Below are 12,668 nucleotides of genomic sequence, written 5' to 3' on the forward strand. Positions count from 1 at the left end.
CCCACTCACCGACTCACCCACCCACGCACATATTCACTCACCTACTCACCTCGCCGCTCACCTACTCACCCAATCATTCACCCACTCATCCACTCACCTCCTAACCTATCCACTCACTCACTCACTCACCCACTCACTCACCCACTCACTCACCCACTCACCCACTCATTCACCTACTCACCTATCCACTCATTCACTCACCCACTCACTCACCCACCCATTCATTCACCCATTCACTTCCTCCGCCTCGACCTCCTCCACCACCTCCTAGCATTGTGACATCATCTGCTTCTTTATCTTCGATATCCCGCGTGTTGCCGCGGCTGCTGTGATCCCACAATTAAACGATTTGCAGAGGGATTTCCCAACGTTCAAATGTTTCGGTCAATACCCTTTTGGATTGTGTTTGTGTCGCTATGGAAGGAGAGAACACACAGGCCCAAGACTGGTTCAAATAATCGTCGCTACTTGGTGACCACGAGTGAGGTTTTAACCCGGATCGCCGGGTTCGTAGCTATCCGATCCCTTCCATGCTCACACTCTATCACTCTATTAACCACGGGGCTTGTGCCAGGCTAGGTGCACCTTGACGCCACGTGAAGCCCAAGGTGCCATGGGTTTGACTGAGATGGCTGGCAGATGCACCACCTGTGCACCCCGACTCTGGCCAACTTTCGGAGTTTTGAGCCCCCTAAACGCTCTCAAATCTCACCGCGTCTCTCACTGTCACTCTGCACAATAGCAGCGAGAGCATGCACACTTCCACACCGACTCGGTGCACGACAGGACGGGCGGGAACATACAAACTCCACTGTTGCACACTCGAAATGAAGGACGTGGGCAGGTGCTCCAAATCGAGGGCAAGCACATTTATTTATTGTGGTTAATATTAATCTTGTGAAGAACCGCACCGTCACTCTGTAAAATGCAACAGCGCGTGTTACACGCAGCAATTTTTCCGAGACGCCATTAACCACGTGGCTGGTTTACACGTGCGGTTATTCAATAACTCTTTCTCTTAAACCCAATTCTACTACTTATAAACCATCCTTGTCTTTGACAATCACATTTGCACATCACTATTCGACTATTACTTTAATCCTAAGCTGTATGTCTATCTATACCATCCACTTATATCGGTATATTACACCCATTATATGTACTGTATGTGTACAGTATACGTACTGTATCTCACCATTGTACAGCTTACTACTTTACATGTGTCCTATTCTCAATAGCATTGCAAGTAGTCATACTCTGGGTACATGGGCATGGTTATAGACTAAACAGTATTAGAGTTAGAGAATTACAATGACAGTAACTAATTACAGTGCGTCATCCCTTTACAATGCACAGTGCTAAAACGCCTCTAATTGCATATATCACAAACGAACAATTCAAAGCCAAGCTTAAAGTCTAGAACAAGTCTAGAACATTTATATAACGATCAAAAACAACCTTTGGGTCCTTTACCTGTGAAATGCAACAACACGTGTGTTACACGCAGCAATTCTTCCGAGACGCCATTAACCACGTGGCTGGTTTACACGTGCGGTTATTCATTAACCCTGCCAGCCACCTACAGGCCCGACTCAGTCATCACATGCTGCTGTACACGCGTGCGTTGATGCACTGCACAGCACATCAGGACCTTCACAGAACCACACTTTACTCCCTTGCTGCACAAGGACATACTTAAAAGAGTGATCCATTCCTAATGTGCCACACCACGCTCACACTCCCAGTTGCCGGATTATCCGAGGAGCAAAAGTATCAAATGCTACGGGCCCCGCACTTTCAAGGGCCCCGCGATAAATGTTTTCAAGCTATCAATTCCGGTTCAGTGATTCTGCACTTGCTCTATTACTATAGTACTATACCGCCTTCAACTTTTACGAACGACTGGGTGTTTAAGCAGTGGGGGTGGCACGTGCCCCCCCTATGATCAGATCGAAATCCCTAATTTCGATCGGATTATTGGGGTTTTTTTAGTAATAAATCGGCATTTTGCGACCCCCACTGCCACTGTGTAGCATGTTATTACGTTATTATGAGATGATAGGACAATAGTCTGAGTCCATAATTGGCAATAAGTAACGGCGAAGCAGTTATAAATGACTCACAGAATTGTGCGCAGTTGCGTATCCAGTACACGACTTCCCTGAAGGCATCAACAGCTTCAGCGAGCGCGATGCCGATCACACGACGCGGTTCGAATTCGACCCTCGATCGATGGCTGCGTCATCGCCGCACACGAATAAAAACCAAGGGACAAGTCCTTAGTTACTAACAAGTCCTCACTAACTAACAACTCCTCTATCATGTTTCATTGCTGGAGGGGTTGTCTGCTCCCCACTACCTGAAAATCCTGGCTCCGCCATTGTGTTTAAGGTTAGCGATTTGTCGTATTATCTGGCTGTATAGCAAATACAAACAATTACTTTACTGTGCAAGTAAAACACGTGCGTTTTAATATTTACGTTTATTTTATTTATTTAGGGCCCCTTTTTAACATATGTTACAGGCCCCGCAACGAGCTTCATCCCGGCATTGCTCACGCCGCACAACAGGAGGAGGTACTCCATCTCCACGCAGAGCGAGTCGGGAATCGAACCCAGGCGATTGCCACTTCGCTGACCTCTGCCACCGACTGAGTAGCCCACTCGGAGCCAGGAGGTCAGGGGGCGTGACCCCACTTGGAGCCAGGAGGTCACGGGGCGTGACCCCACTCGGAGCCAGGAGGTCACGGGGCGTGACCCCACTCGGAGCCAGGAGCTCAGGGGGCGTGACCCCACCTGACCCCCCCCCCAGCACAGGCGCGCGTGGACGCGTGCCGGGTGGGTGGGGGGGAGAAGGGGGGTGGGGGGAGAAGGGGGGTGGGGGGAGAAGGAGGGTGGGGGTGGGGGGAGAAGGGAGGTGGGGGGAGGGAGTGGTGGGTGGGGGTAGAAGGGGGGTGGGGGGTGTAATCGTGAGGATGACTCGGGGGGACAGCGGGAGTTGTACCCGGCACGTGGAGGCGCGCACGCGACCACTCTAACGAGCGAGGTGTGGGTGGGTGGGGCTGGAGGGAGGGGGTGGGGGGCAGGTGTGGGGAGGTGGCAGGTGTGGTGGTGGGGGTGGGGGGTGGGGGGAGTTAGGAACGGGTTCAGAGGGAATGCGGGGAGATTCGAGGGTTAATTTTAGCCAGGGAGCCGGGCGAGTGTTTGGGGAGGACGCACAGCTGCCCAGAACTATTAACTAGTTTTATTTATTTATTTTACCAGGTAAGGCCCCATTTGAGATGTGTGGCTCTTTTTCAGAAGCGGACCTGTGGCTATCGCAAATTGTAATATCTCAACCAAGTGGCCCATCGTCATCATGATCATCATCATCATCACGTGGATGTGTATCTCAAGCCAAATACGCTTAACGCGTGATGTTGATTCTGAACGTGGAGGGAAAAACCGGAGTACCCGGAGAAAAATCCACGCGACCACGGGGGGAGAGGGGAGAGAGACACGCAAACTCCAATTATACAGCAGCAGGCGTCAGGGTCACGATCGTTCCCACGACCTCCTGTAGACCAGGCGAGGTAGTCAACATCTCCTAGCCACCGTGATGATGATGAGAGAGACACGCAAACTCCAAATATACAGCAGCAGCAGGCGTCAGGGTCGGGATCGAACCCACGACCTCATGGACACCAGGCGAGGTGGTTAACATCTCCTAGCCACCGTGACGATGATGAGAGAGAGACACGCAAACTCCAAATATACAGCAGCAGCAGGCGTCAGGGTCGGGATCGAACCCACGACCTCCTGCGTACCAGGCGAGGTGGTTAACATCTCATAGCCACCGTGATGATGATAATGAGAGAGACACGCAAACTCCAAATACACAGCAGCAGCAGGCGTCAGGGTCGGGATCGAACCCACGACCTCTTGCACACCAGGCGAGGTAGTTAACATCTCCTGGCCACCGTGATGATGATGAGAGAGAAACCGTAAACTCCAAATGTACAGCAGCAGCAGGCGTCAGGGTCACGATCGAACCCACGAACTCCTGTAGACCAGGCGAGGTAGTTAACATCTCCTGTAGACCAGGCGAGGTAGTTAACATCTTCTGGCCACCAGGCGAGGTAGTTAACATCTCCTGTATACCAGGCGAGGTAGTTAACGTCTCCTGCACACCAGGCGAGAAAGTTAACATCTCCTGTAGACCAGGCGAGGTAGTTAACATCTCCTGTAGACCAGGCGAGGTAGTTAACATCTCATGTGTACCAGGCGAGGTGGTTAACATCTCCTGTGTACCAGGCGAGGTACTTAACATCTCCTGTGTACCAGGCGAGGTAGTTAACATCTCATGTGTACCAGGCGAGGTGGTTAACATCTCCTGTGTACCAGGCGAGGTACTTAACATCTCCTGTGTACCAGGCGAGGTACTTAACATCTCCTGTGTACCAGGCGAGGTGGTTAACATCTCCTGTGTACCAGGCGAGGTAGTTAACATCTCCTGTGTACCAGGCGAGGTGGTTAACATCTCCTGTGTACCAGGCGAGGTAGTTAACATCTCCTGTAGACCAGGCGAGGTAGTCAACATCTCCTGTGTACCAGGCGAGGTAGTTAACATCTCCTGTGTACTAGGCGAGGTAGTTAACATCTCCTGTGTACCAGGCGAGGTGGTTAACATCTCCTGTAGACCAGGCGAGGTAGTTAACATCTCCTGTAGACAAGGCGAGATAGTTAACATCTCCTGTGTACCAGGCGCGGTGGTTAACATCTCCTGTAGACCAGGCGAGGTAGTCAACATCTCCTGTAGACCAGGCGAGGTGGTTAACATCTCCTGGCCACCGTGATGTGCGGGCGGGACATCTGAGCGTTGTGGGTTCGGTGGGAAATGGGGGGGGGGCACGTTTCATTCCTTGCACCAGGGGGCCGTCCATAAACGACGTCACGCACCTAGGGGGGGGGTCAGACATTTGTGACGATGTGTGACGAGGGGGGGGGGGTTGAGATATGTGGTCACATCAAAATGCGCAACTTTAAATACATATAGACAACACGTTCTACTTAATTCAATCGACTTTTTAATAAATGTTTTCTCCTACAACATCAGAGTGCAGCGCCACATTAAATACGCACTACAATGACAATAGTTTAAAGCGATTTGAAGCATGTTTTATTTTTTTCGGGGGGGGGGGGGGCAGAGCTTTGTGACGTCATATTTGAGGGGGGGTCTGACTTTTTGAGACGCCGTGTGACGAAAGGGGGGGTAAAAAAATCGTACAAAATCGCGTGACGTCATTTATGGACGGCCCCCAGGGCCCATGCTGCTGCTGTTAGTTCTGGTGTTGTTGCTGGTACGGCAGCTGCTGTTGATTCTGGTGTTGTTGTTAGTTCTGGTGTTGTTGCTGGTGCGGCTGCTCCTAGCCATTACTCATCATTACACCGAACAACTTACACACTCACACACATTTACCATCAATAACCATCATGACTGGCCACTGACACACGCACTCGCACGACACAGTCTCATATCAAATCTGACACTCGTAGAATACAATTGAGAATGCAAATGGTCTTGTGCGCACTCGCACAGCGCAGCGTCATAGAAAATCGGACGTAGCAATACAATAGACATAGTCTTTGGTTCTTTAGGTAAAGTCACGTGGGTAGAAAATAAAATTAAACTAAACAAATCACGACGTTTGGATCGCAACACAAGCACTCCTCATCAGGTGGGACAACCGCAGCAAGAAGACGATCGCTTGTTGTTGCGATCGAAACGTCGTGGTCTAACACATTCCTCCTTCTGCGGAGGGAGCTGGTAGGAACGTTGGGTTGCTCGGTCAATGGCCTGCAGGGTCAACGGCGGCGTGGTGTATTCCGCAAATAGGCCCGACTGTGAGGGCGGGCACAAGCCGGCGTGAGTAGGTTAAACGTTGAGTTTTATAAGGGCACCACGGGGTGAGTAGCCCCTCCCCACCCAGCCCCACCCAGCCCCTCCTCACCCTCCCCACCCAACCCCTCCCCACCCTCCCCACCCAGCCCCTCCCCACCCTCCCCACCCAACCCCTCCCTCCCCACCCAGCTCCTCCCTGCACGACGGACGGACACAATAATCCCCTGTGGGCTGGTGGAACTAGGAGGTTCCTACCAGTATTATTTTTTCTACCTACGTGACTTAAAATCACGATTAATACAATCGACGTGGACACCGCCTTAGCTTTGTGTTGCGGGTGAATCACCGTGGCTCCACAATCAATTGCCAATCGATCAATGGATCGAGCGATCCCATTGGTTATCACAGCGTCGTGTGAAACGCCCCCGTGTTTTTGTTCGGCTAATATCTGCACGGTCGGTGATTCGCAGGCGTTGCCGTCTTAGTCGTTGTCGTGGTATAACAGCGACGCCTCGCGGCCACAAGAGAATAACGCGGGGACCTTTTGGCGCATGTCAAAGTGTGAAAACGTAAGAAGAGCTTTAACCCTTGCCGGCAATAGAACCAGGCCTCGTGTTAAGATGCTCAAACACAAAATAGAAACCTTTTTGCAAGGAGTCAAGTTACTGCATTAACCACACGCGGTGCTCGTGGCGAGCATGCAAACACACACGTGGCTCTGATCACGTGTCCGAGCTAAACGCGTCACGGTGGCTAGGAGATGTTAACTACCTCGCCTGGTCTACAGGAGGTCGTGGGTTCGATCCCGATCCCGACCCTGCTGCTATATATTTGGAGTTTGCGTCTCTCTCTCTCTCTCATCACCATCACGGTGGCTAGGAGATGTTAACTCCCTCGCCTGGTGTACAGGAGGACGTGGGTTCGATCCCGACCCTGACGCCTGCTGCTGTATATTTGGAGTTTAGGTGTCTCTCTCTCTCATCATCATCATCACGGTGGCTAGGAGATGTTAACTACCTCGCCTGGTGTACAGGAGGTCGTGGGTTCGATCCCGACCCTGACGCCTGCTGCTATCTATTTGGAGTTTGCGTGTATCTCTCTCTCTCTCTCTCGCCACGTGGTCGCGTGGATTTTTCTCCGGGTTTTACCTTCCAAATTTGGAATCAACATCATCACGCGTTTAGAGAATTTGGCAGCGATACATTTCCACGTGATGGCAATAATCCACTTCACCGAGCGTTATCATTTGTAATTGGCAGGTTGGTTCTGAGGAGTTAATAACACGCTCAGTGGGGCCATACCTGGTAAAATAATGAAAAAAAGATGTAAGTTTGAATCATCTTCATAATCAACGTTTTGGGGTTAGATCGCGTTAGTTATAAATGTGTCGTAACCCTCCACCACCCGACACGGCCAATCAGCAACAAAGTGTCACGTTGACAAAAGACAAAATAGTTCACTGCTTTAGCCCACCGGTGTATTGAAGCGTGAAACCACAACATTTACAATTACCAGCGAAGCGTCGTACTCAAAAATAATACGTTGATTGTGAATAATATTGGTCGCAAAAGCCTACGTGTTAATTTGAATAATCTTGTTTGGAAACTTTAAAGAGGAGGATGACAGTGAACACTGTGGAGACGCTGATTGCGAGGTGAAGCGTGTTCTGGGGAATTCGAATATCCAACTCCACCACCTCGCGTGGAGCCACCACCTCGCGGGGAGTCGGGGGAGATGGAGGCGACCATCTCTGGCATTACCCTGACCTTCGTCCTTTACACTAACACCAGCCCAGCCCTAACACTAACACCACCCAGCCCTAACACCACCAGCCCTCACACTAACACCAGCCCAGCCCTAACACTAACACCAGCCCTAACACTAACACCACCCAGCCCTAACACCTGCCCAGTCTCATCCCTAACAGTCGTGGGCTGTTCAAATGAAACTGGACTATTTTATTTTACTTTACCAGCTACGGTCCTCACTGAAATCTGTAGCACCTTTTTCAGAAGCGACCTGGCCGCAGATGATAGCCAAACGAAGTGGCTCATCATCATCATCGTGTGGGAATGTACAGCAGCCACATCCACGCGACCAAGGGGAGAGAGACACGCAAACTCCAAATATACAGCAGCAGCAGCAGGCGTCAGGGTCGGGATGGAACCCACGACCTCCTGTATCCCATGCGAGGTAGTTAACATCTCCTAGCCACCGTGATGATGATGAGAGAGAGAGACACGCAAACTCCAAATATACAGCAGCAGCAGCAGGCGTCAGGGTCGGGATCGAACCCACGACCTCCTGTACACCAGGCGAGGTAGTTAACATCTCATAGCCACCGTGATGATGATGAGAGACACGCAAACTCCAAATATACAGCAGCAGCAGCAGCAGGCGTCAGGGTCGGGATAGAACCCACGACCTCCTGCACACCAGGCGAGGTAGTTAACATCTCGCTACCGTGGCGCCCCATAAGGGGTCATCCATTGATTGGGTACGCAAAAATCTATCAAAACTTGACCCCTCCCCCCTTCCCCCCCCGAATGCTATAGAACGGCCGATATTTAATCCACGCAGAAACGATCAAGGATTAATAATATTGACGTGTTTAAGCAAACAGACAGACCACACCGCTGGACAATCTAACTCATTTGAAGGCCAATGTAGACACATTATTATCGAGGCTTCACCCCCCGCCCAGTTTCCTATGCGCACATTGTCAGCAGACCCCCCATACGCAAGCTACGCGTTTGGGTTAACCTCCCTCCTCCCCCCTCCATGCGTACCTACTCAATGGATGGCCCCTTAACACATATATACATAATGCATGGGCATAATATGACTTTGAGACCCCCCTCACCTCCTACGCATTCCATAAGTAGTGACTAATCCCATATCTGCATTTTTCATAAATATGATAAATTCCTCTTGATATGCAAATTCATTTGTCAAGGCGCCCTTCCCCCCCTCTAACCCAGCTTAAATATACGCTGCTAAGCTTGGTGGTGTTCATTCAGACGCTGTCTTTCCGACAGACCTGTTCTTCACCTGAGGACGGCTGCTTGCGTTGTGGCCGAAACGTCGTGAGAATTGTATTTTATTATGTTTTATTATTTCCCTTCTACGTGACTTTACCGAAAGAACCAACAAGATGAATCCCTGCAGTCATGAAAGCTTTAAATCGAAGTTGTACAACTCTTCGGCTCGCGTTCTCTCCCACTGGTCACCCGCCGCTTGGCCCAGAGTCTCGCGTAATCCTCGGAGTGGCCCTCACCTCCACGCGTCCCGTCAGCTACCCGTGCCCACGCTCGCTCGCCTACAGCGGCGAATCTTCGGGCCTCCGTTTAAAACAAATCGTCGGGGCCCTCATTGACGACTCCCGAAGTTCGTCTCTGCAGCCTCGTGGCTGTCAACTCATCGCGGGTGTCGCGGCGGCTCTCCATATTCATTCCGACTCCTTTATCGACGCCGCCGCCGCCCACTGCACGCGCTGCTGCTGTTGGCTCTTCTGTCTGCGACGGCGCACGGGTGGTGATGCATGGGGGCTGCTTTACAATTTACTTGATACAGCAAGCGTGCTGTGACGGTTCCACCTGAAGACGGAAGCTTGTGTTGCCTCCGAAACGTCGTGATTATTATTTATTTTATTTTACTTTTATTAATTTAAATGTTTTAACCTACGTGACTTTACCGAAAAAAACCTAAGAATATGAATCCTTGCAGTCACGAAAGCTTCAAATCTAGAATTAGGCTGCTTTACAAGTTGAGGGGGGGGGGGGCGCATGAGGGATCACCACGGGAGCCATCGCCACGCTCGCGATCCTACTGGACGTGTGTGAATGAAGAGCTTTGCAGCTCATCGGATTCCTGCGGGACGAAGCCGACGTGCGTTCTGACTCGGGCCGACGTGAAGCGCGCACGGTGCCCGAGGCAATGTCGGTCTGCCCGCAGTTTGAGTGGCGGGACACCGGCATCGTCAATCGAGCAATGCGTACGCGTGATTTCATTTCATTTCTCATCAGATGTTTCCCACGAGAAAGACGCGCAATCTCTCTCTCTCTCGTGAGATAATGGAGACCTTGTACAGTTAATTGGACCTCCGCAGCCTGGCCATCAATGTGTCCTCCTCTGGCGAAGATGAAGGGAGTCGTTGCGTTTTGTTTGGCCTCGCGTCGCACGCCCGCTGCTGGGCAGCTGACCGATTGTATAATGAGCACGCCGAGGAAGGGGCATCGTCTCCCAGGGCCTCCCTGTGGGGGGTTCTCATCGTCACCGTGATTCCCTGGTCAAGATCGACCCCTGCTTGTGGTGCCAATGAACAAACAAGAACAACAATTACACATCAAAACAGCATGCAACTGCAGCAACTCGTGCGTTATTATTACTAAGCGTCATTATACTGCACTCCAAGGCTGTAATTATAATATATATTTGGGGGGACACATCCCCCCCCCCAATATTAAAATATGCTCAAAATGCCCCCCCCCCCCAATATATTGCTATAAAATAGATTTATGTTGATACGATTGTGGTTATGGTTGTATTTTATTAATCCCTAATCTCAGCCATTACATACAATGAAACAAGAAAAGGTAAACAAGAAAAAAACAGAGCAATGTAATACAATACACTATGAGACATTATTGTAAAAAAAATAATAAAAAGTCCATTCAAATCTGGCATCAGTTTTTTCTATCACATCAGGTTTTTGAGATATCAAATATTGCATTTTCAAAAAAAACTGCAGAAGAAAAAGATTAAATAAATGTGGATATCTACATAAAATTATATTATAAACACACTATCCTAAAAATACAGCACCATATTTTAACAATAAAGCAGTCACTGACTCGCAACAACTTGCAATCATAAGTGACATAGTTAATTTCGGGTAAAATCAATGAAAATGGGGTATGCCGATAGAGCAAATCTGAGATCAGATTTGGAATCAGCACCCTGAAATTAGTCTAAAACAGCTGCAAAAGTCCAGATTTTTAGTTTTTGTTGACCAGTGTTATTGTACTGCACCAACTCACGGGTTATTGTACTGCACTCAACTAATGCATTATTTATTGTACTGCACTAAACTGAAGCGTTATTATACTGCTGCTGTGGCATAGAACCACACGGAGACGAGCAATACTATAAGGGCTGTTGCCGTTTATGAAACACTGTTGCACTCAACACTCTAAACTCACACCAGAGGTAGGCGCTCTCTATCTGGGCCCTTTACCCCGGACACTGAACTATATCTGGTCCTGCCCTCGGCTATCCTTGAGGGCTCTCTCGTCTGCCCGGAGCGGGGGTTCATCCAACACCGCCCGGCGACGAGGAGAGAGAAACCCTCTCTCAGCCGATCCTTCCTGAATGCTCGGGACCCCACTCTCGACTATTCCCTTGGCTCTCCCACTCGTCTACTCGGAGCGGGGGTTCATCCAACACCGCCCGGCGATGAGGACGGAGAGGCACCTTGCAGCCGATCCTTGCCATGGCTCCCCACAGCGGTCACGCCGTCGTCACGGGGTCCCCCTTATGTACCCCTTTGGCGGCTCCTCCCCCTACCTCGAAGTTACCCCCCCTTACACCACCCGTGACATGACGTGATCCCTGTCAACTCGCTCGCACCTCCCTCTGTTCGCCCCCTTCATGGTTGCTCACGATACTCCCCATCAAAAAAATCAGCCGTCCCGGCTGCAAACAGTACTGAAACCAACCCGCATCGGGGTCGACGGCAACCAGCCAGAAAACCATCAACAAGAACAATTGTAACAATAACAATGGAGGTGTGGAGGCAGGGCCGTCTGCGGGGGGGGGGGCAACAAGAGTGTTTAAGGTAGAATGGCAAGTGCAAGGGAGGCTTCCAGCCCTCGGTCAAAGGTGCCGACCACTCCATCGGTGACGACAGACGTCAGTAGATAACCGCGTGTGTGCTGCCGGTCCACTCCCAGGGGCAGCATCCCGTTTGTGAGCGGGCTGTGACGTCCGTCGATGTCGGCTTCTCCACCGACGGGGAATCCGGCGGCGCCACGGGAACTACTCGGAGGGGTTCCGTGGGCGCCCAGACAGAGAGACAGAGAGACAGAGACAGAGAGACAGAGACAGAGAGACAGAGAGACAGAGAGACAGAGACAGAGAGCTCGTGCTGCACCGCATCCCGGCCAGGACGGCCCAGCTCGTCGGACGCATCAGGCACCGGCCGCTCCGGATTTGGGGATGAATCTGCGGGACAAGGCAACACGTCTTTTCAACCGAGATGGATCCAGTGACGGTGACCGACTCGGATGCGCACGCACTGTGGCCGGCGGACCTCCACGACCTCAACGGGGCCCTGCCAAGGGGCGATGTAATTTAGGGGACGTCCCAATGGGCACCTGGGGGCAATGTAGCCAAGCTTTGTCCCCCTTCCTCCACGGAAGCCCAGATCCCTGGTGTTTCTGCAAGCGCTCGTTAGCCGCTTGTCGGTTGGCCAATTTATCCACCGCTTCACGCAATCTGTCAAGCGTGACCTTCATCGAGGCGGGCACGGCGGATCCCGTTTTAGACGAGCACAGGCCCACTTGCACGTGCATCGGTGGTTCGGGCTCCCTCCCGTACATCAAGTAGAAGGGTGAACACCCAGTTGAGGTGTGAGGGGCCAACCTATATGCGGCGAGGGCGGCCCGAATAAACAGATCCCAGTCCGACCGGGTCGCGTTCACCTGGTGGCACAGAATGGACGCGAGGGTGCGATTTAAGCGCTCCACCATTCCATCGGTTTTAGGGTGGTAGGGCGAGGTACGCATTTT

General features: G+C 51.2%; 1 protein-coding gene across 1 annotated transcript in view; it reads right to left on the bottom strand.

Annotated features, from left to right (window-relative positions):
* Positions 1 to 12,479, bottom strand: part of LOC144730625 (tumor protein p73-like) — a 46,752-nt gene extending 34,273 nt beyond the window's left edge. The window contains exons 1-3 of the mRNA XM_078611273.1: positions 12,390 to 12,479; positions 12,032 to 12,102; positions 11,804 to 11,916 (exon numbers count right to left, since the gene is read on the bottom strand). Coding sequence (XP_078467399.1) covers positions 11,804 to 11,916; positions 12,032 to 12,102; positions 12,390 to 12,479 — 274 coding nt within the window. The remainder of the gene's footprint in view (positions 1 to 11,803; positions 11,917 to 12,031; positions 12,103 to 12,389) is intronic.
* Between the last annotated feature and the right edge of the window lie 189 nt (positions 12,480 to 12,668).

This window comes from Lampetra planeri, chromosome 36 (genome assembly GCF_965212315.1).
Source record: "Lampetra planeri chromosome 36, kcLamPlan1.2.h2, whole genome shotgun sequence".
In the NCBI taxonomy this organism is placed as follows: Eukaryota; Metazoa; Chordata; class Hyperoartia; order Petromyzontiformes; family Petromyzontidae; genus Lampetra; species Lampetra planeri.